At 42.2% G+C, this 22,555-nt stretch overlaps 1 protein-coding gene across 2 annotated transcripts in view; it reads right to left on the bottom strand.

The window, feature by feature from the left end:
* Positions 1-97: 97 nt before the first annotated feature.
* The window catches only part of vgll4b (vestigial-like family member 4b), a 35,488-nt gene continuing 13,030 nt past the window's right edge, over positions 98-22,555 (bottom strand). Inside the window, exons 1-5 of one of the 2 annotated variants that reach the window (XM_063910656.1) lie at positions 20,094-20,432; positions 14,773-15,004; positions 5,620-5,899; positions 5,287-5,404; positions 98-4,705 (exon numbers count right to left, since the gene is read on the bottom strand). In XM_063910656.1, the coding sequence (XP_063766726.1) occupies positions 4,449-4,705; positions 5,287-5,404; positions 5,620-5,899; positions 14,773-15,004; positions 20,094-20,175 (969 nt within the window). In that variant the 5' untranslated portion in view covers positions 20,176-20,432 and the 3' untranslated portion in view covers positions 98-4,448. Of the gene's footprint in view, positions 4,706-5,286; positions 5,405-5,619; positions 5,900-14,772; positions 15,005-20,093; positions 20,433-22,555 lie in introns of those variants that run through there. The other variant, XM_063910657.1, reaches the window with a different exon arrangement.

Below are 22,555 nucleotides of genomic sequence, written 5' to 3'. Positions count from 1 at the left end.
GCTCATTGTAGCTGCATCTTCCCATTGGTTCCTAGCTTTTTTACACACACACACACACACACACACACACACAGTGACAGGGGCCCTCAGGCAGACAGTGGTTTAAAAGCACTTTATTGTTCATCAAGGCTACTTTACGTACAAAAAAGGTGGCCTGCCAAAACCTTTTTAGTAGGAGACACAGAGCCACAAATTGACTGTAGTTTACTTGATACCATTTTTTTTTTTACAGTTCAGAGTATTACTACCACTAAGTACATGCTACTTCCACTTCAAAAAGGACCAGGAAAATGTGGTACAGTCAAAGTAAAGACCAACTCCTCTTTGATTTATCTGCACAATTGTCATGTTGTTTACTTGATTACAGATGCAAAATGGCCTCCACAGATGGGAAATGTCACATCAGATACAAGGGTGATGAAACAGTGTATTTTCTGCTTTACAGACATGCAGACGATGAACTTGAGCACAAAAAAAAGAATGAAAATGCAGTCAGGATTTTCATCAGTTCAGGTTTAGAATTTAGATTTCAGTGAAACACCAATCTGTGTTGTTAAATAAACTGATGGCTTTTATTTGTAGCTCAGTTCCCATCTGAAGATCTAAAAAAAGTCTTAAAAATACCTTCAAAACCCAACATTTATAACCCTTACAAGCTATGTGGTAACCCTCCTCGCCTTCTAGCCCATCACAATGTTGTTGTTTTCTTATTTTTAATAGTAAAATGAAAATGGCCTTCAAGGCTCGCTGGGCTAGTGGCAGAGTTATGTTCAATAAATGCAAAACTTTTGAGTTGCTCGATAGGCCTCTAAAAGGACACTCTCTTTTGTTCGGATGTCTTGGGAGTCACATGATCGAACACAAGCTAAATGATTGCAGGACATTAGGGACCAATGGAAGTAGCGATTGTCCCCAACACCAGTGGCCTTATTGTGGTTTCATATGTTTACTGTGTTCCTGCACTTGAACCTTTACTCTAACAAGACAAACTCTACAAACAAAAAAGATCAACTTTTTTCACAAAAAAGAAAATGCAATGATTACAATATAAGGACAGGAAAAAAACAACAATTAAATAGCTACATATCATTAACAAATTAATTGTTCCTCAAAAAATACCTACGATTTTTTTCTCTGTACATTCCTTACGCACAGCGTAATGATGGTCTTATAGTTACCTATTATAAAAAAAGTATTTTTTATTAAGTGATTTTCCTACAGTGTGTAGGGAGTGTGTGCCGAAGCAAAGAGAGAGCCTCCTACCTACAGGGTGGAAGTGAAATAATAATGAGAAAGAAAAATTGAAAAACAAAATCCTCTGGACACTGAGCCCTTTTCCCTCGTGTTTTCTCACATGTTGCTTTCTACATCAAATATAAATCTGCTGAATCTGAACGGGGGGAGGGGGATCACTGTGAGACCGTCAACACACCATCAGTGGCAGCTGAACATTTCCCGGCTCACAGGTCGTGCATACAGAAGCTCAGCTCCTAAAGCACATTTAGACCAAGAGTACTTATTTGTTCTGGAAAAGATTTCTCTGGGAGTCTCATTCTGATCGAACGTGCTGTAAATCTGAATCTGATCCTCCAACTGTCATCGTCAGTTTATTTCATTCAAGGATGGAATGTGTGGTCACTCTAGAACATGGGAGAAAGCGTAGATAACGGTGGTTTCGGTCATTATTATAAAGTATGAGGACGACTACATCCATCACAAACACATATGAACCTCGTCACCTTCCAGCCTCAGCTCAGAAACATGAAAACATTCTGTACTCTTGCTGCAGTATGACTCTCATCACTGTCTTTTGTTGCTGCCTCTTTCTTTATATTCTGTGCTCCCAATGTTCTCAAAAAGGTTGTCTGTTTTTGTAGAACAACCTTTTAGTATCACATCATTTGTAATTCCGGCTAAGTCTCAGACACCCTGTTGGCAGGGCATTCTGGGACAGTAGGCCGTGGCTGTTATGAGCTCTGTCCGGTGATATGGAGATACTGAGGCCTGTACTAAGTTCCCTATAGGAGGAATGTATGCCACCTTGGCGCAGGCTCCTGAAACAGTTAAATGCATTTTCTCAACTGCAGCAGTCTAGCTTAACTGCAGATACAATACAAGGTTGTTCAAAAATGAAAGCATTGAATTAAAAAAAGGTCTGGACACCAAGTCAGGACAGAAAGGAGTCAACTGATGAGCTCTTAAACATTAACAAGCATTTAATATGAAGTATACCCTGTTACTGGAAGGCATCATCGCTTGCTAGACTATTCTGTATTAAGTACTTTTAGTGATGCAGCAATAATGTGTGTTAAGGCTGGTACCGAGGTGGTGATTTTAAGACGACAGCCACACATGCTCATGAGAGTATAGACCATTTTATCTCAGGCTGTAGATGCTTTTCAGGGAAACCAGGCCTTGTTGACTATTCTTTGCTAACTTGGTGTCTCAGATTCATCATGCTGAAGGTTGTAGCATCCTGTACCACCGATGGATCAACATCTTAAGAAAACTTTTGTGGGCTGCGTATCCCGAAAGCCGTCTAAGCACCAGGCTGATCGCCGCTCTGCTGCGAGAGCGAGCTGATAGATAGCAGCGCTGAGAAGTTTTCGGGATGCGCAGCTCTCATCTTGACACAGAGCCTGTCCGGAGGCTGTCCCGCTATAGATGTTTGTTACCATACTGATATTAATGGAAAACAAAAAATACAAAATTGTCATAATAACAATAACGATAATAATATGGAGTACGACTGACCCAGCAGTGAGTGTATAGTGTCTATGTCCTGTTACTGACATCGAAAGAAGTAACAATTAACGTCCGAATGAAAAGGCTAATAGTAGTTAGGATTGAAATGCGGCTTAAAACATTAATAGATACCAGCTATTAAAAAACAAAACAATAAAAAACATGCATCCGTAAAAAGCATTAGTTTACCCTTCAAACCTTTGTAGAAATAGACCAAACCACAGTGTGTAGGAGGGGGAGGGAGGGGTAGCAGGGCGCAACTCAAATGTAATTACAACACCCATGTTCAAAGAGACACAAAAACAAAGGTGTGTGTGAAGAGATCTAAATAATCTTCTCTCCCCCCGGTCCAGAAACCAGACTTTTTTTCCCGCCGACCACAAAGTGACATGCAGTGTCATCTATCCCCTCCTCACTGTCAGCAGTTAAGCCGGTGAAACACATCAAAGCTCATTGTTCAGATACACACTGAAGCTGGGACAGCTGTGTTTCCAGCCTGGAGCTGGGATGTCCATCCACACTGTAGTTAACTGGTCCGATAACATGCCTGTGCTTGCAACAATTTGGCACCATTACCATTACTTAGCGAGAAGCCGTTAACACCTGATAATGTTTTGCTTAACATCTCTTACCGTGCAAGCTTGTGTTTGTAGTTAACAGCTACACTAAACATGCTGTGATGTGACCAAATTGACTTTATATTGGAACGTGGTGTACCCACATTTGTGTTACTTTGCACTTGTCTTACATTTTATGCTGCCTAACCCCACTACTTTGCATTTTCCATAAAACAAAAGCATAATAATGCTGCTTGACCTGTTGTGCCAGGCCCAGGGTGAAATTATTCTCCAACTAGTTTTCAGAGAAAACAGTTGTTGAGAACTCATTAATTACAGCAGACTGTGTCAAATCAGTCCCAGATTAAAACGTCAATATGTTCACCCCCTCTGGCAGCAGTGCAAACTAAATCGATCAGCTAAGTCATCATACAATAACAACACCAGCAAAACACACTCAGGGCAGAGGGAGAGAGGGAGAGGGAGTGAATGAAAAGAGATATAAAACCGAGGGGGATCACAAGATGGCTTTTTGTTGTTTTGTTTTCGAGGTGGGCGCTCATAAACATCAGTGTGTGAGGTTTCTTTGGTAGCACAGTGGGCTGGTTTGTGATTACTTTTCTCCAAAGTGTTTCTCACTTATCTTCTTCCAAAAGTCGGGCATCTCATAACACAAAAGCAGTACACAAAACTACTGTTAAAGACACAAACAAACAGAATAAAGAAGAAAATTAATAATTAAAACATCGCCTTTCTTCTCTCTTTATGTACATAAAACTACAGACACTTTGCTCAGCTCCAAGCTCGACATGCAGGGAGGATGAATGATTGGACGGAGCTGCTTGAAGCTCCGGTCGAGTCCCAAAGTCCAACCTCATCACTGATTACTGATTATTGTCTGGCGTTACCACCAGAAGTGGGGAGGGGTGGGGGGAACGGCTGTTTTGTTATTGCTTGATTGATCCTCTATGAGTGCATAGAGAGAGAAAGAGCAAGTTTGAGGGTTTTTCAGATGTTTTTTAGCAGACCAGCAGGCAGGCATTCCCTCTGGGATGCTGGTGACAGAACAAAGTGACAAGGGCGTGGGTGCTGGAGCCGGGATGATTGGGGGAGAAAAGGGCCAATCCCTCTGAAACCCCGCCTCCTTCAGGAGACCACAGAAGGGGAGTGGTTGTGATTGACCATGTGGCTGTCAGGGGAGGAGTTTGGGCTGCTGCCGGACGATGACGGGCTCCCCTTGTTTTTAATCTGATGCCAGGTCTCGCCCAGCGCCTTGGCGAAGTGGTCGTCCACCGAGCCGGTGATGGACACAGAGTTGGAGGCGGTGGGCTCGGGCTCTTTGTAGTTCTTACCGAGACTGCGGCGGAAGTGCTCCTCAATCACCGGGTCGCAGGCTGTATTGGCTGGAACAGAGAGGATAGGAATAGGAACGTTTTTAGTTCCCATAATAAAAACAGAAACATCTCTTAAACTCAATTATGGAAAGTTCAGTGGGATTTTTTTTTGCCAAGCAACTGTTCAAACACTTCTAATGAACGGAAAAGTACTAACTCATCGGCTCCACTTTCTCATTACATTTATTTAAATTTTAAATCCTCGTTTTAAATTTCATTGTTAACCTCAATGAGATCATAGGGATTTCACTAGGATCATAAAAAGGGCCACAGATGAGTTTAGCCACGGGAAACATGACCGACACACACAGAAGGGATGAATAAAGCAGACGTGTTTGGCTGAAGCCTCAAGCGACTTTTATAGTACAGAGATAACAGACAGGGTGATAAATAGAGGGTGTTGAAGCCTCTGAGACCCGCTGACTGAAAGCTGGGATGATTTTTTTTAGCATCACTAATTTTAGTAAAGTCTGTCTGAATGTTATAAGTAAGTATAATTATAAGCGGTTGTGTTTTCTCTGGAGGCTGACTTAAACATTAACAGACGCAGGGTGGCATGCGCCTGTCTCTCTGCTGTTGTCTCCACTCACTGTTGATCCTTCTGTAGTTGTTAGCCAGGCTTGAGCAGCCATTGTGGGAGACTGGACAGTGAGACAGGTTGCAGTTGCGGTTGTTGGCTGGGGCGCATGTGATCACTGAAGGACGGTTCTGAAACACAAAGAATTAGGACAAATTCAAGTAAAGAAAACAGACCAAAGGGAGGTTTAAAAATAGAAAAATGTGTACTCCTCACCATCCGAGGAGTGTAATGAAAGCACATACTGAAATATTGGGGGGGTTCTACATGTGTTGAGGTTTTACCCAACAATTTGCAAAAGATACAGTCTGGTGCTCGAACCAGAGAAACAGGAAGCGCTGGTTACCTGCTGGCGTTCCACGGCGCTGACTGCGTGCGGCACTGTGGCCATAGCTGCTGTGCTGCTGCGTGCAGACTCCACCATGCTGTTTTTGGTGAGCGCCAGCGGCTGGTCCATCCCCACTAAGCTGGCCAGGTGGTGATGGTGGTGGTGGTGGTGGTGGTGGGCATGGCTGTAAAGGTGGTTGCCATGGACTCCCAGAGCGGCTGGCACCATCACACGCTCGATGGGGCTCCGGCTCTGGTCCTTGGAGATGGGGGAGCTGCGGTAGTCTCCATTAGGTTTCCTGGAGAGCAGAGGGACAGAAAGAGGCACATTAGTGAACTGCACTTAAAAAAAATAACGATTGATTAGAAATACGCAATTACCATATTTGTATTTTGCCAACGGGACGATATCTACAATTTTCAAAAACGAAAATCTCTGTGTTAGGGGTGAGCTCAATATAAAAATAAAAGAGCAGACTGAAGGAAAAGATGAGCAGTGTGAAGAAAGGAATAAAAACAGGTAGAAAGGGGCTCAGAGAAAGGGTTGAGGGCAAAAAGAGGTAAACAAAAGACTGATTATAAATGGTACACACACACACACACACAACCTTTTTAGATTGCTGTCGGGTTTGATAAGACTACTTTGCACAAGCACATGCTCTCTCACGCACACACAGTGTTTGCTGTTAATAAAGGGGGAAGGAACACTCATAACTTTATCCAACATGGATTCACTCCAAACGTCTCCCTGCACAGAGGGGCCAAGAGGCACAAAGTTCAAAGCTGTGGAGTGGTTTCCTCAGAACAGCCTATCAACTTCATCTCCCCAGTGAGGCTGAAACCAGCTGCAATCACTGCTGTCCAATGAAACAACTTGGACAATCCAACAGGGCTCATACAGCACAGACACATGCAGTTGGTGAACACTCCGTTTCATCGGATAAAGTTTTGATAGCATCCATTTTTTTTTTTTACTGTACAACAAGCTGAACACTAAAAGTAAAAGAAGTTAGGACACCACACACACTTTCCATTTGAACCTCAACAAAATCCTGTCTCCAATCTGTGAGCTGATATTTTAATCACTGAAAAAGCAGCGATAAGGATAAGAGATTAAAGTAACGACAGTTTGACAAAACACAGATTTTGCCCTCCTTATTCTCCAACTCCCAGCTCTAATGAAAAAGACTTTGAAATGTTTGATTTGTAGTGAACTGGCAGTGCCTGATACCGTGCACCATTTCCTTCCAGTTTAACAGGTAGCAATTATATTGCTCAGTACGTCACATGTGGTCTGTGTTCTGTATGTGTTCCACTGCGTATTACACCCTTACTGCAGCTCCACTCCCCTCCTACAATTTGAGGCCCAGTTTCAGGGAGCAAGATTTACTGCACTCGCCTCCTACTATCTCTCCTTTTCTCCAACCTCAAAGCCACATGCATCACGACACAGCCATTCACAAATTAGAACGCACTGACTTCCTCCCTCCTACAACGACACAAACACTTTACATAGACACAAAAGCCTTCATTTGGAAAACGAATCAACAATACATTGTACTATAAATAATTAGCTGCACTCAAAAAAATACAGGAAATTCCCTCTTTGTGCCTCCACAGATACTGTGTGGAGGCATTTTACCAGCAAAGGCATGAATGCGAATGCAAAATAGACTCAAGATTGAAAAAGCTGCAGCAGTTCTTTTTATTTAAATGTTTTTGTTTGGATGCAAGACAACAAGTTCAGGCAAACAGTTGTAGATCCATGTGACCAGGCAACCTGACTGCTGGGTCAAGCATCTGGAACCCACAGCAGCGTCCTCCACAAATAAATAGTCTCCACAGAATACAGAGAGGGAGAGAGGAAGAGCTGCAGAGAGGCGGGGGGGGGGGCTCCATGTGAATGGTCCGGACCTCTACTATAAGAAAGAGTGAGGTCGGTAGTTTCCTTCGTTTGTGCCGAGCTTACATTAGCAGAGACCCCCCCTTTTCTTTTTACTCTTTGTCTTTCTTTCTCTTTTTTTCTTCACAATCCGAAGCAAACTTCCTGAGGGTTAAAGAGGGAGAGACTTGGCAGCGCTTTTAGAAACCTGGCCAACAGCTCACCAACAGGCTCCAATGTTTTCCCATCGTGGCATCAGTTATCTGTGTCGAAAAGTCAATGAATAACGGCCTTGTGGAGTCAAACAGGTAAATATAATGAAGTTGTTGTTTTGAATATTTCTATAGCACAAATGCTTCAGAGAAAACTTCTCCTGTACCACTCTGTTATCTTCAAATATAAACAATCCGCAGATTACTCTGGAGGCAAACGGATAATAAAGCTCTCCCTCTCGTCCCCTCTCAGCAGCTGGGTCTTGAGTTAGATTGTGGAAGTTGTTCCAAACTTTAATCATTGCCAAGGAGCAGGCAAGCCCACATCCTCACACAAGAGGGGCCATTGCAGGAGCCAGTGAACAGGATCAACAAATCCCACCAATGAATGGCGTAGCTGTCGAATCCACCGCCGTCCCCGCCTTCCCCTCGCCTGATTGCCCACCAAACCCTGGACCGCAGCTCATGTCAGGAACCGGGCATTCAAAACCGACCCTGTGTCTTTGTCTCGCTCTCACTCACCTCTCAATTATGCTTAGGGTCGCAGCTGGGGAGAGAGGGAGAGGGCGGGCAGCGAGGGAGAAACATACGGGCATACGGGTGGTAACAAGGCTAGAGCTGGAGAGAGAGGGTTGCCATGTCTGAGGCTGGAGGAGAGGATGAGAGCGCGGGGGAGGAGGGCCGCCTTTAAAAAGTGAAGAACTCTTGGCTTGGCTATAAGAGGTATAAGGGACACAAAGTGAATAAAAGGATGAAGGACGGGACGAGGTTGGGGACACAGCTTGATCTGATTTCACAATAAATGCTCACAGGGTCACTAAATACTCTTAGATCAAGCATCAATATGGAGGCCCGCGCTGAGGAGGGGGCTGACAGAGAGAAGCTCAGATATAATGATGCTGGTATAGATTTTAGAGAAAGCACAAAAAGTGTCATCACCAGCACTCCGGCTTTGATAGCAAGAGACACACATTTGACCAGCTGAGGCTTAATATCACTACTCTGTCTCTGCTGACTATGAGTAAGACACTCGACACCTATTTAGATTTGTTTTAATATGTATTAATCATCATATTCCTTTTTGTTTTAGGGCACATTAAGACAAAATGTTTTTTAATCAAATCTTTTACTTTTAAACTCAATGGGTGTAAACGTAAACAATATAGAAGTGGTACATTTCCTATTTATCCTGTTTCTTTCCCTCCTGTTCAAACCTCTCTTTGGTCAATATTCTGTACTTGAAGGTTGTTCCCTCCGGTTTGTTTTCCTAAATGATAACCGTGTGACTGAAATCAGAATGGATGTTTGGACACAATGAAATAAAAGAGCATATATCTATTTGATTCTATTTTACAAGAGCCTAGGATATGTGTAGCCTGGCATTAGTGGTGGTCACTGTGGTTGAGACTCACTGGAAGATCCCTTCATTTAAAAGTTAGAGTCCAACCCTCAATATATAAATGATGGTCATATATCTTAAACAATATCTCACCACTCTGATCTGTCATTAAGTACAGGCTTTTGAGTAACCCTTCACATGACAGCCTGTCTTCAAGTTAACCTCAAGTTAAAGATCATGACTGTGATCATGTGTTTGAGTGACTTTTTATAAAACACAGTTAAGCCCTGTGATTCTTTTTTAAAACAAGCCGCTTTGTTTGAGCTAACTTGTGTAATTGTCAAAAAAGACAGCGAATAAAAAAAATAAACCCATAACTTTAAAATGATGGTTTTAGTTTTCCAGGTTTAGCTTTATAGTAGACTGCCAATTTGGTGAGATAGCCATATTTTACTTTGAGGCAAAGATACAGAAGCTATAAAAGTTCCACGCCTTTTCTCACAATTGTCCTCTCAAGTCTTTTAGAGGAAAACCTCACTGTAAATCTTTGGTCGGGACGAAGTTCATAAGCTACTCCTTTAAGAAATAAAGTGAGCAAGAGCAGAGCAGAGTGAGAGAGTGAGAGAGTGAGAGAGAGAGAGAGAGAGAGAGAGAGAGAGAGAGAGAGAAAGAGAGAGAGAGAGAGAGAGAGAGAGACACACACAGGAAACATCTGGGAAGAATCAGGGCGTAGAGAGGAGAAGACGACAAAAAAGCACAAAAAAAAGCAGAGGAGGATGAAGGCTCAACCGCAAGTTACAACCAGGCCTGAGGTCTGCTGAAACCCACAAAATGGATATAAACACACACACACACACACACACACACACACACACGCGCACACACACACACACAAAGTGAGCCACAGAGCCTACCCAGGCTATGTATATAAAGTATACAAACATCTCAGCACAGTTGACTCTGCTCGGTTCAGGTTTGCGTTGCGGGACTGAGAGGAAGTTAGCAATAATATTTGTTCCCTTTAAAATAGAAGAGTGAAAAACCAGAGAAAATACACCTTACAGATGTGATGCACAGACTATTAGTGGAATACATTTGGTAATTGTTCTTGACATGGAAGCCGCACTACATTTTTTTTTACAAAGAATTCTTCAAACCGGTTTGGTTAATCAGACCTAACATCTACAACAAGCCAGATTTACGCAGCAATACTGATAGAGATCTAGCACATGTTGGACAGCCAACTGACCGCAGAGACAGAGAACTGAAGAAAACTCTTTGTTATTAAAGCTGGAACAGATCGGATATGGGAACAACCATAACAAGCAGGCAGAGAAAACAACATGAGAACACACACACACACACACACACACACGAAGAAAAAAGACAGGCTGTATGCTAACACTTCTTTTCTCACATACTACATAGTCCAGTACCAACAAGCAAGTAACAATGACCTCACCTGGCTTGACCACACACACACACACACACACACACACACACACACACACACACACACACACACACACACACACACACACACACACACACACACACACACACACACACACACACACACACACACACACACACACACACACACACACACACACACACACACACACACACACACACACACACACACACACACACACACACACACACCTCCTCCTCCTCTCTCTTATTTTTTTCCCCCAGTTTGGCCTTTGGGGAAACTTCCATGAGAACGATTTACTGATGAAGTTCCCAGTAGAAGGCAGCTGCCCTCTCTCTCTGTGTGTGCTACAGTACTTACTGCAGGACACTGGCTAAATGTAGCTTTTAGTGTCTTTATCTACAGAATAACCTTTGAGAGTATCATAAAATAAAAGCAAGTTAGAGAGAACGATCGTGTTGCTCTATTCTCTGAATCGTTGTCCTTCTGTCTTCGTTTTTTTTTTTAAAGAAATGGCAGCCTGAAAGAGCACAACCAAAAACAAGAGAAAGACAAAAAAAGGAACATTTGCTCCCAAGGAATACCCAGGTCAACTTATCAGGTTTATCCAAATCTGACTTAATCTAGTTTTTAAAAAATGTAATTTAACTAAACTAACTATAGTGAAAATATACACAATGTGGTATGGTTAACAGTTCATTTCTTAATTTCGACAAACATCAAAGCTTATCACCTGAGAAAATCAGCAAACCCAGGGAGTCACATGTAACCAGGCTGTTCTAAATACACTTTCCTGCAGTCATATTCCCCAACTAAAATCCTATAAAAAGCCTTGCTCTGTGACAGGCTCTTATTTCTAAGGAGGAATGAAACAGCTGAGCAAGAGGACTTTTATTCTGGCGGGTCTACAACTGCAGAGCGGCGGGCAGGCAGCAGCAAGCTTCCAGCCCGCAGGCTCCAGTGGACAGGATAAGGCTTCTTTGTTCAAGACTCCTCCTACTCCTCAGAGAAAATGAGAAAGTATTGCCTCTGCTGCTTAACAAGGAGCCCTCACACACACACACACACACACACACACACACACACACACACACACACACACACACACACACACACACACACACACACACACACACACACACACACACACACACACACACACACACACACACACACACACACACACACACACACACACACACACACACACACACACACACACACACACACACACACACACACACACACAAAACAACACTCGTGCATACCTGCAGTGGCTGCAGAGGCATATGCAAACCAGCACGGACAAAGAGATCGTTTCTACATATCCGGCCGAGCAATGTTTTCAATCAGACTTTTATATGCACATTGACCATGCCATAAACTTTGTATTTATATTACAATAGTGACTGCACCATAAAACACGACGATGGCTGAGAGGAATAAACTCAACCACATTTAATACACAGGCGTTCGACAATAACAAAACCCCCTCATTTATCATGCCCTTATTAAAGAAAGAAGCCTTGACGGTGTTCAGAAACTTTTTTTCCTCATGCCCCAGTCCAAACCTACCCTGACTTCAACTTGTTATGATTGGTAGTAACCTGAGTTTACTCCTGCTTAGCCCCGCCTCAAGTCTAAGGTGTCAGGTGCCTGTGTGAAATATGACGGAATTCAAAAGACAAAAGAACGCCCACTACGAGCACTACGACAGAAAATGCACATCATTTCGCAACCTATGTCAGCACAAAGAAAAACTGCCATTTGAAGAGAAGAATGAACACAAAAGCTCCTGAACATGCAGCAACAGTCTGAGCAGGGCAATCAGTGCAGACAAAAAAAAAAAACAAGCTACTCAGGCAGAAGCAGCCAGCAAAATCCAAGAGCTAGAATGGTGTCAGATAACCATCTCTGGACATTTGAACTGAGTGTGTGTTTGTGTGTGCACGCACTTGTACATTTGCTGTGGTAAAGGGTGGCCTGGGTTCATTCTCTAGTTTGTTGGCAAGCTGTTTCCAAAGAGTCCATCATTTTCACATTAACCCTAATCACTGTTCCTACTATTGACAGATGAGTTAACTGAAGCAGACGGCTCATGTATGTTAAATAAAGCCAAGTACCCTACACTGTTTTCTATAAAAGGCTTTTTTTAAACCACATTATTTTCAGCTTGACTTTTCCTGTAACAATAACCCATCATTCTCCAATTTGGCGTAATCACTGTTCTTTGGACAGGCATAAAAACAAGGAGGAAAACTTGTTCGGAGGCAGCCTGGCTGCAGGTTTAAACAAGTCTCTCAGAAGCTACCTTTGCCAGGGAAAGTGTGCCCGCAGAGAAACCTCAAATGAAATGACAAAATTATGCATTTCGGCTGGCCCTGAGGCAAATTCTCTACAACTGCATCATGATGAAGCTTCGAAAAAAACCTGGGTTTACCTTCAAGTTGCAGCAAATCAACAAGCAATTGACTTTTTTGTGTAGAGATTAACCCACAGCACCTTGAGCCAAATGACTTCAAGTTCATATTTAAATTGAAGATTAAATAAAGGGATTATGGGCCATCACGGGTTAATTCTAGGAAATAATTATGCTACAATGAGCAGTTTGAGAAGTCATACACCTAACAGTTTTAAGATCAGTTTTCCTTTGACAGAACTTAAGTTTTACTCCACAAAATGGTTGCATTTAGAAGCTGCGGCGAGGAGTTGCAACACCAACTGAAAGCTGATATCATAATAAGTCCCATTGTACTTTACCAGACCGACTTACAAAATAAAATCCAACCCGTGATACACGAGTAGGAGAATTTGCTTATCAATGTATGCAGAAGTTAACCGCATCTCCCATGAAAGATATGTCAAAGAGAGTGGAAAAACAACTAACACAACAGAGAAATCTCCAAGTGGGAGGATGGATTTACAGCCTGGTTAGAGTGTATAATGGTAATTCTCCCACCGCTGACACATCCAGGAAAACAAGATGACTCTGCACTAATGTCAAGACACACAAGCTAATCCTTTGTTATGTGATGCCAGACGGTCACAAGATGAAGGAACAAAGACCCTCTCCCCGTGCCACTACAGGACTTCCCAAGTGAAGAAACAACTTTTGTAATTACTTGAGCGTTGATTAGACTCACTATGTAAAGAACAAGATCACATCAGATTTATTGCAAATTTGCTATGACTGGCAGAGCTTTGAGATATGATTGTGCGACAGAAAGTAGGGTATTTTGCTCCATGATGTAATTTTCGGAACATTCACAACACAAGGAATATTTAGTCAAGATTGGATTATTGTGCATGAGTAACTTCAATATTTTTTGTAATTGCTATGAAAAACAAGCCGATTACAGAAGCATATTCAACATTACAGTCTGAATGTGTTTGAAACTCCACAAAAATGATGTCGGATGTTCCTTCAACAGATATTTGGATTCAAACACCTTGTCTGATGTGCAAACGTGCAGCACTAAGTGTTTGCACATGTTTAACCACACTACCAGTAAGTGTGCTCTACTCTTAGGGCTTCCATTATATCCATATCTCCCGTTGTGTCAACCCCCCTCCAGCCATGTTGACTGGCAAACCCAACAATGCAATGAACGTAGCGACATAAAAAACAACAGCTGACCGTTCCCGCAATTGCTTGTATTTCCAGCAACAGGACATTGAGGAGCTAGCATGCAGAACTGCACAGCTCTACATCTCCGCAATAAATAGCATGGCCGGAGTCCCATGACTGACTCAGTCAAACCGAGAAAGAGAGTGTTGGGGGGGTTGCTGTGACTCCATTGCCCCCGGCCCCAGCAGTTCTTCACAGCCAATCAGCACTCCAGAATCTCTGGAATCTCTGGAAGTGGGAATGTGGGAACGCTGGAGATGTGAGTAATCTTTCTGTTGTGCAGCCCCTGTTTCCAAGCTTACAGAGATCTGCGGCTATATGGAGCACTCTGTGGAGCCGGCTAAACCTGGCATAGCACCCCGGAGTCCAAACTGGGACTTCTGAGAAAGCCTGCCTGGGCACAGTTTTTACCGAAGCGAAGGAGCCCGCAAAACACGTGGCCAACAGAAACACTGAAGCTAAACTGACTTTAAAAACAGTGTGTGTGTGAATGTAGCTTCTAGACAGCAAGGTGGCCTTCTCAGTGTTTGTGTGAGACAGATAGACAGGCCGAAGGGATGAAAATTAAGAGACACTAGCGCCTCAGGAAATTAGCATCTTTAAATAACTTTATTTCAAGCTCCTCATAATGGGTTCTGTTCGATAGCGTGTCAGTGCCAGTTGAGTGTGTACTCACAGCTGCGAAGCAAACAGGCGGCTCATCTTGGCCACATGCTCGTTGTCGTCCATGTCGCTGTCGCCCTGGTCCCCGCTCAGCTTCCTCTTGGTGGGGCTGATGGGAGGAGGACCTGTCCTGTGGTTGGAGATGCAAGAGGAAGAAGAGGAGGACGACGATGATGAGGAGGAGGATGATGAGGAGGACAGAGACAGGGACTGGAGTCTGGGGTCGCCCCTCAGAGCTGCTTCACCTGAGGAGGGAGGGAGACAAGACAAACAGTTAATACTGATGTATGACGCCGACATTTTTTAAATGTATTTCAACAAGGACCATGCAGACAAATACATTCATCTCAGAAAAGAGAAGAGGTGATTTATGCCAGATTTTAGCTAATAGCTCATTTCTAATAGACTCATCTGCAGTCCAGACATCAGGTGAGCTCCACGATACACAAACTATACAAAGGAAAAGATAAAAACCAGACTGAATTCAAAGTATAGCACCAGGAAAACTACAGTGGACTCTACTGTGGTCACTTCAAACATGACTGAGTCTGAACGGACGGTTAAGTCGCTGCTGTCTCCTGACATGCTTACACTGCCAAATGGGGCGCTTAGCCGTGGGTGTAAATTATGATAATTAGTTTAAAATGATGGTATTTTCAAGTAGAAGGCAACTGTTTTATTGCCACTTTAAACAAGCTAACCACAAACACTGCTTCATGACAGTGTTACTATACATGCTGTGTTCCAGCTCAAACTCTGTTGACTTATACAGTTTGCTGAGTGAGGCACAAACCTCTGGCATACGCAGGAGAGCATCTGGTTAGGAATGTTTTGGAAGAAATAGTTGTGGATGGGTTCTGCATGCTCGTCTGTGTGCGGTGTGAACTATTTCTCTGTGTGTGTCTGACTCTTTCTGCAAAAACCTCCAGTCTTGTCCCGGTACAGAAGCCTTACAGAGCCAGTCAGTGAGTGGGAGTAAGCGCAAAAGAGAATCGGGGAAAACTACCACTGGCTCCGTCTCAGCACGGGGACTTTCCACTGCTTCTGCCTCTGTGTGTGTGTGTGTCTGACTGACGAACAGAAACATAAAGCCCAGACTAAAACTCTGATTCCCATGTGCAGCTTTCTCTACAACTGTTCCCAAAAATAAATAGTTGTAAACACTTCTTTTGTTTTCATTTCCATACTACAAACATTATTACGTTGATTACCTTATCGTAGCACATTTGGAATTTATTTAATTTACCTATGCATACAAATTATATGACTTTATTTAAAGAGACGGATCAATTATATGCTGAGCCGTCTCAATTGCCATAGGACAACAATTATATCATTAAGTCATTCAGAAACTTGTAGCAAACACACACGCACGCACACACACACAGGCTTTGTAGTGTAATAAAATGTGTTCTATATGTATGTTTAGCTTTAGCATGGCCTCCCAAACACAGCAGCAGCTCCTCCCCTTTCTCTCTATCTCTGGCATGTTCCTGCTCGCCCCACTGTGAACCATAGCAACAAGGGTGACATCATTGTTTTTGGCAGGACAGAGGGTTGGCAATAAAAGAAGGGAGCCTGTGATACCACACTGTCCAATCAAAAACCAGGACACATGGTAGCTTATCAGCGGTTCAGAAGGGAAACGCTCAACAGTAGGGGAATCCGTGAGGGAAAAATAAGACATGTGTCCATATAGAGTCACACACCTGTGACCTAGCACACAGCTCACAGTGAGCTAAACCTTACCATTGCAGCCCTGAAGCTATGGATAGGGAGTAACCAACTTCATAGCAGTTAAAACATTAAGTTGATAGTGGTGAATTATCTGGATAATGATTCTCCTTTAGTGACTTTAGTTTTCTAACTCACTATCTTGGAAGAGAGGTGACAAATATGAGCCCTTTTTTAAAACACATTATCATGTAAGAAATAACAAACACACACAAAGTTGTTTGTTTAAAATGATACTAAAACTAAGTGCTTGACAAAGGGACCTGCTTATGATGCCTCCTGAACCATGACAGAATGTAATAGTAAAATGTAATCCAATTATAATTGGCACAGGGCAAGGAAATTAAAAATACAGACAAAAGCACAAAATGGAAATGCTTGAAGACCACTGTATAATACAGGTAAACACTGTTTGTTTTGTTAGGAGCAGCTTCCAGGGGGAGGAGGACTGTGGCACTGAATTATCCTTTCCCCTCTGCTCTCTCGGTTCATTTGGTCCACATGATCAAAGCCTGTTTCTCTTGATAGAACTTCAAACAGCTTGGAATCAGGATGAGATTGGATTACAAACAGAGGTACCCCTCTATCTCTTTATTCCCCTCTGGCTTTCTCCCTCTCTCGTTTCCCCCTAAGACACGATGAGTTCAAGCATGCCCTCTTCTCTCTCCCTACGAAGCAGAAAGTGATTATTTTTGGCCGAGTTCCTCAGTAACCTGAACTTGGCCCTCTGGGTTGCCTTAAATTTCAAAGTCCGTTGAAGTTTTAGGCTTTAAATACTCCGAAAGGACACACAAAAAAGCTGTTCCACAAAAGTTCTTGTTCACAGAGCTGAACTTTTAAACCGGATGTTAGATTGGTTTGATCTCTGACAGAGAAAGGAAAGGGGAGCAAGAAAGAGGGACAAGTTGACAAAAGTACATGGCTTTGAGGAGGTTTTCAACCTTGTTTATTTTCTACTGCTCAGCAGCAAAAAAGGATAGTCAGCATTGCCCTGCACCCGTCCCTGCCAGGCTAACAACTGATAGCAGCTTTACAGAAAGAGAAAGGGAGAGCAGGGAGAGAGACAGATGAACAGACAGACAAAGAGAACGAGAGGAACGAAGTGATAAAGAATTGCACAACGCATAAATCCTCCAATTGAGTCTGATCACACAACTGGCTAAAAACAATCATTTCCAAAAATAGAATCAAGAGCACAACTTAATGATATGGGACATAAAATGATTTGAAATTAAATGGGAGCAATTTTTGCTTTGCAGGAGATTGGAGCAGTTGTTTACAATGCTAAAGGCAACTTAGGAAGGGTTAAGACCAGAGTATTGCTCTAAACGTAAGCATGGTTTGACTTCAGTGCTACCTGACAGCAAAACACTGATGTTCAGCACCTTAAAGCCAAATACAATAACTTCATATCCTGGAACTTGCTCCAAATTATAACCCTATAACAAGAAGGCACATTTCCAGCTCCCTGCGTTATTTTCCACCGAAAAAATCCCCAAAATGTTGATGTAAAAGTGTTTAGGTGTGTTGTAGAACTGATACGGTGCACCTGTTTTCTTCTAGCAATGTAAATCATGCTGTAGGCCTATGCCACTTTGAGTCCTTCTAAAAATGTACCTGATCCTGATTAAACATCAATTGACTAGGGAATTCAGGATAATGAAAATATTCAACACTTGAATCCAACTATTAATATGGTTATTCAAGAGAATCATGTGCATACGTATACATTTGTCCGGGAATGTATTTTGAGTGAGTGCTGATGCATACAATAACAAGTCAGAACACCCACCATATCACAAAGCTCCTCCAAACCCCTTCTTGGCTCAACATGTTTGAACATGAAGGGTTTCTCTTTCACTCTTTTCCCTCTCTTTCTATATTTGTATTCTTATCTTGAGGCACATGATGGAGTCAGTTTTTGGCGCAGTCAGCTAAAACAAAACACACAAAAACAATAGATGGGCTAACCCGAAGAGATGTTCTTCCAAAGATAGAAAGAGAGCATTTTGTCTAAACACATCACATATAGGAGACACCCTGAGGATATACAAGGATAAAAAATACCACTGAGAAGTAGCCTCCTCCCCTCTTCACTCCTGTAATTTTCTTCAATAACACACAGGATGCAATCTGAGAAAGATGAATCTCTGTAGTGACACAGAGAACCTTTCGGATTGGCTCCTGTCCCAGGCCAGGGGCAGCCTTATCTGGTGCCCCATCATAGTGAGTGAGGTTCACCTCAGGGACATTGCATGAGTGCCTGAACCACTGAGTAAAACAAAACAAAAAAAGTCACATGCCTAAAAGTAATCATTTTGTAGTCAAACAGCTTGTGGAACAGGAATTACAGCCACACTACATTTTTGTTTCCCACACAGCATTGAAAACAGGAAAAAGAACAACTCCAAAGAGACCATAACCACATGCTCAACCACTTAAGAAACCTGTTCCTGCTCCTGCTATAAAATTGTACTTGTACACCTGCTAAACTGCACCAAGGTTTTCAGTTGTAGTCTTAGGAGTGCTATTAAACGTTCATTATATGTTACATTTAGAGAGGAGCTGCTAACTGTGGCAGAGGAGCAGTGGGGGGGAGACTAGGCTAATGAACAGAGGAAGGGAAAGAAGAGATTAATAAAAAGCTGATCCGTTTCTCAAGAGAATGTTTTCCTCTGTGATTCTAGAACGTTTTTTCTATAAAACCACCTTGTTTAGGTTGCCATTTATATCAATAATGGTACATTTTAAGCGGACTTTTTCTTTTCAATTCTGGAGTTGATTCTGCATGGAAGGAGGTCTTTTTTAGCCCCCGGAAAGACTGGATGATGTTACAAGGCCTGACATGTGAGCAGTAACTCCAGAGCACAGGCCATGAGTTATACTACTATTCCTGCTAGAAAAAAAAAGTGGCAGTCCACACTTTAAAAAAAAGAGCAAATTAAATAAGAAAAACATCCAAACCATCTCACACAAAGACAATGACACAAATAACTAAACAACACACAATCTGATTCCACTTATTAGACATGTTAACAGACTTATCATAAAGTTAGGATTGCCCAAGATATGTGTGAATGATAGAGAGCAGAAATTCAGAATAACTGAGCAAATAGTGATACAGAGTGAGTCAGTCACTGGAGAGCCATGAAATTCACACACTTGCAGGCCATTAGTCAGCCTTTGATCTCAATCAATAGCCAGGTCTTCCTTTCGGGAAGCAGTTAATAGTTCAGAAATGATAACACGGGCTTATAAACACACTTCCAGTTGTTCAGATAACCAGCAAATAGCAACACATCGGTCAATAGTGTCATTTAAATCCAACGTTAACTAAGTTGCTAATAGTACATTCCACGCTCAATTGAAAAACACTTACGTTGACGTCAAGTTCAAACCGTTAAAAACAATTTATGATCTTTATAAGTCTTATTGAAATGCAATTAGTAACATGTGATGAATTTTACAACAACTAGCCAGCAACTACCGTTAGCTGAAGTTGAGTGAAAACTTGGACAAAGTCTCGGACGGTAACTCACAGCGTTAATGGTTACTGAGAGTTTGAAAACAAAGCAGCACAAACCCTTAACTTCACGTTACCTTCGTAGCAGAGAATGCCGATGTTGTTGTTCATTTTGTCCAGGTACTGGTAGTTCAACAGGTCCATTTTCGTTAGTAGCATTTATCGCGTTTTTACCACAAAAAGACCAGCTTTTTTCTTCTCCTCTCAAGCTACGGTCAACAAGCTAAAGGCCCAGCCTCCAACTTTAGATTTCTTTAAAAAAAAACTTTAATATAAGAAACCCACAAAGAGAGACAACGAGTTGTAGGACACTTTTTTTGAAATATGTGTAAATGTATCGCGGTGATATACAGCAAACAAAAAGAGTAGCGTCAGTTCTCCTCACAGCCAGCTGTAAGTCGACTGCACTGACACGCAGGCTATGCTCTGTATGACTGCTGAGCTGCAGCAGCGGTTCCTCTGCTGTGCTAGAGAGGGGCACACTGCGCATGCGCTCCAAATCCCTGGAGCGCCTCAAATATCAGAGATGTTTTACGCACAAGATCAGCCTCTCCAAACACATGCAGAGACCATGCAGTAATCCCATATCAAATGTGTATGGAGGATTTCAAAAGAAAAACTAGCACCAATGCTGTAGTTTTGACGTTGAATATTTAACATGCTCATGATAGTTGAGATGCAGCTAGAAGTCACTCTAGGAACAAAAAGTGAAAACGGACGAAATTAAAAAAGTGCAATAAAAGTAGGTTACGAGGGCTAGAATCTTATCACAATGTGTAAATCTGTGTAGGAATATAAGCTTATATTTATAGCAAATAAGTTATAAGGTTTGATAAGTCGGTGTAAACTTGTCTAGGGAATAGTGCAGTGATTGTTTACGTGAAAGCATGACGGAAAAACAAAACAGGTACAAAGACTACTGACTAAAAAGCCAGAAGGGACTCTCCTCAATCAACATTGTTTGTGTGTGTGTGTCAGGCTTGCAGAGGAAAATTAACTTTATACAGAGATGACCCATCTGGTAAATATATAAACATTTAGTCTACATGTTAAAAGAGTTTAAGTAGGTCAATATGTTATATTTGCAATATGAAAACGAACATGCTTAAATAACCTATAGTCGTTTTATTCGTCTTCTATATTGATAAATATGGATATAAAAAAAGTTACCCAGGCCCAGAAAACTCTCCCCAGTGTCATAGTGGTTCTCTCCTGCCCTCTGGTGCCTACACTAGGCAATACCCAGGTTTTGTTTTTAATAAAGGGGGCTGAGGTGAAAAAAGCAGGAGGACAATGGGATGAAAAGAGGAAATTTAAAGGTCATCATAGATCAGGTGTGGAAAGGATTGAAGTACAGTTTACTCAGTATTTTAAAAGACAACTTTCGCGCATGAGTTCATACAGTGAAACACATTTGCCATATAGGTGTTTTAGTGGATGGATGGATGGATGGATGGATGGATGGATGGATGGATGGATGGATGGAGTGTGACATATAGCCCCAAAACACACAGAGCGGCAAATAAAAGGTGTCATGACATGCTCTGATAACACACTCAAGTCAATGCATACCCAATTATGAGAAACTTAGACGAAAAGATTAAGCATTTACTTTGATATCCTTGCTTCATGCGTGGTAAAAACACTGTAAACTAAATATACACAAAGTAAAAGCAAAGTAGTTGCTGCTGGCTGACCTTGGTCTCACTCAAACAGGACTTTTTAAACGTCTAACACAGCTCAAAACAGACTCATTTTACAGAATACTCTACTCCTCTTCCCCTCACACAAACCAGAACGATAAAACGAACACAAAGACAGACAATCCGTAGGCCTCCACACTAACATTCTCATACATCTAACCTACCCTACCTTCCCCTTCCCATCTTAATACCTCCCCCTTTCTTTCTCATACACCCACAAGCACACAAATACACACAAAAGGCCTCCCCCCTCCCCCCCTGGCCTCCCCCACTAACTAATGGTGGCTCAGAACTAAGGAACATGGGTCTTGTCTCATTGGTTACCCATTGTTCCAGTTTCGCACACACAACACGGCTCAGTGCAGACAGAGAGTCCATTCACTGCCGGCTCCTACTACAGCTGGGGTTGCAGCTTACAATTAATAACTCAGAGCTTTAAACTCATAGCAGAGCATCTAAAAATGAAGTGGCCAAAGCGGACATTTGTTGCTCAACTCCTGTTGCATTGTGTAATAAAGAAATATTGTTGCATGGAGTCAAATTACAATGTTGAAGGCTTTATGAAATACTTCATTGTTTGGTGTTGCAACTTTTCAGGAAGAATAAACCAGTAGGGATTTCATAGCTAAAATGTTACAAAGTCAACTCTCACCTGAATAATTTCACTGCAGTGGAGGATGAAAGACAGACAGACAGACCAGTGCCCCTTATATATTTGGATAATGGATCTGTTGAATGTTATCTGAATAAAAAACTACTACTTATAAAAAAACACAAATGCTGTAATTTCATGATGAAATCTTAATCAATATGATACAACCCAGAGGCAATTCCGG

The sequence above is a fragment of the Eleginops maclovinus genome, chromosome 20, assembly GCF_036324505.1.
Source record: "Eleginops maclovinus isolate JMC-PN-2008 ecotype Puerto Natales chromosome 20, JC_Emac_rtc_rv5, whole genome shotgun sequence".
Classification (NCBI taxonomy): Eukaryota; Metazoa; Chordata; class Actinopteri; order Perciformes; family Eleginopidae; genus Eleginops; species Eleginops maclovinus.
The sequence above is the reverse complement of the archived record's forward strand: the minus strand, read 5'-3'. Positions and strand labels throughout refer to the sequence as shown.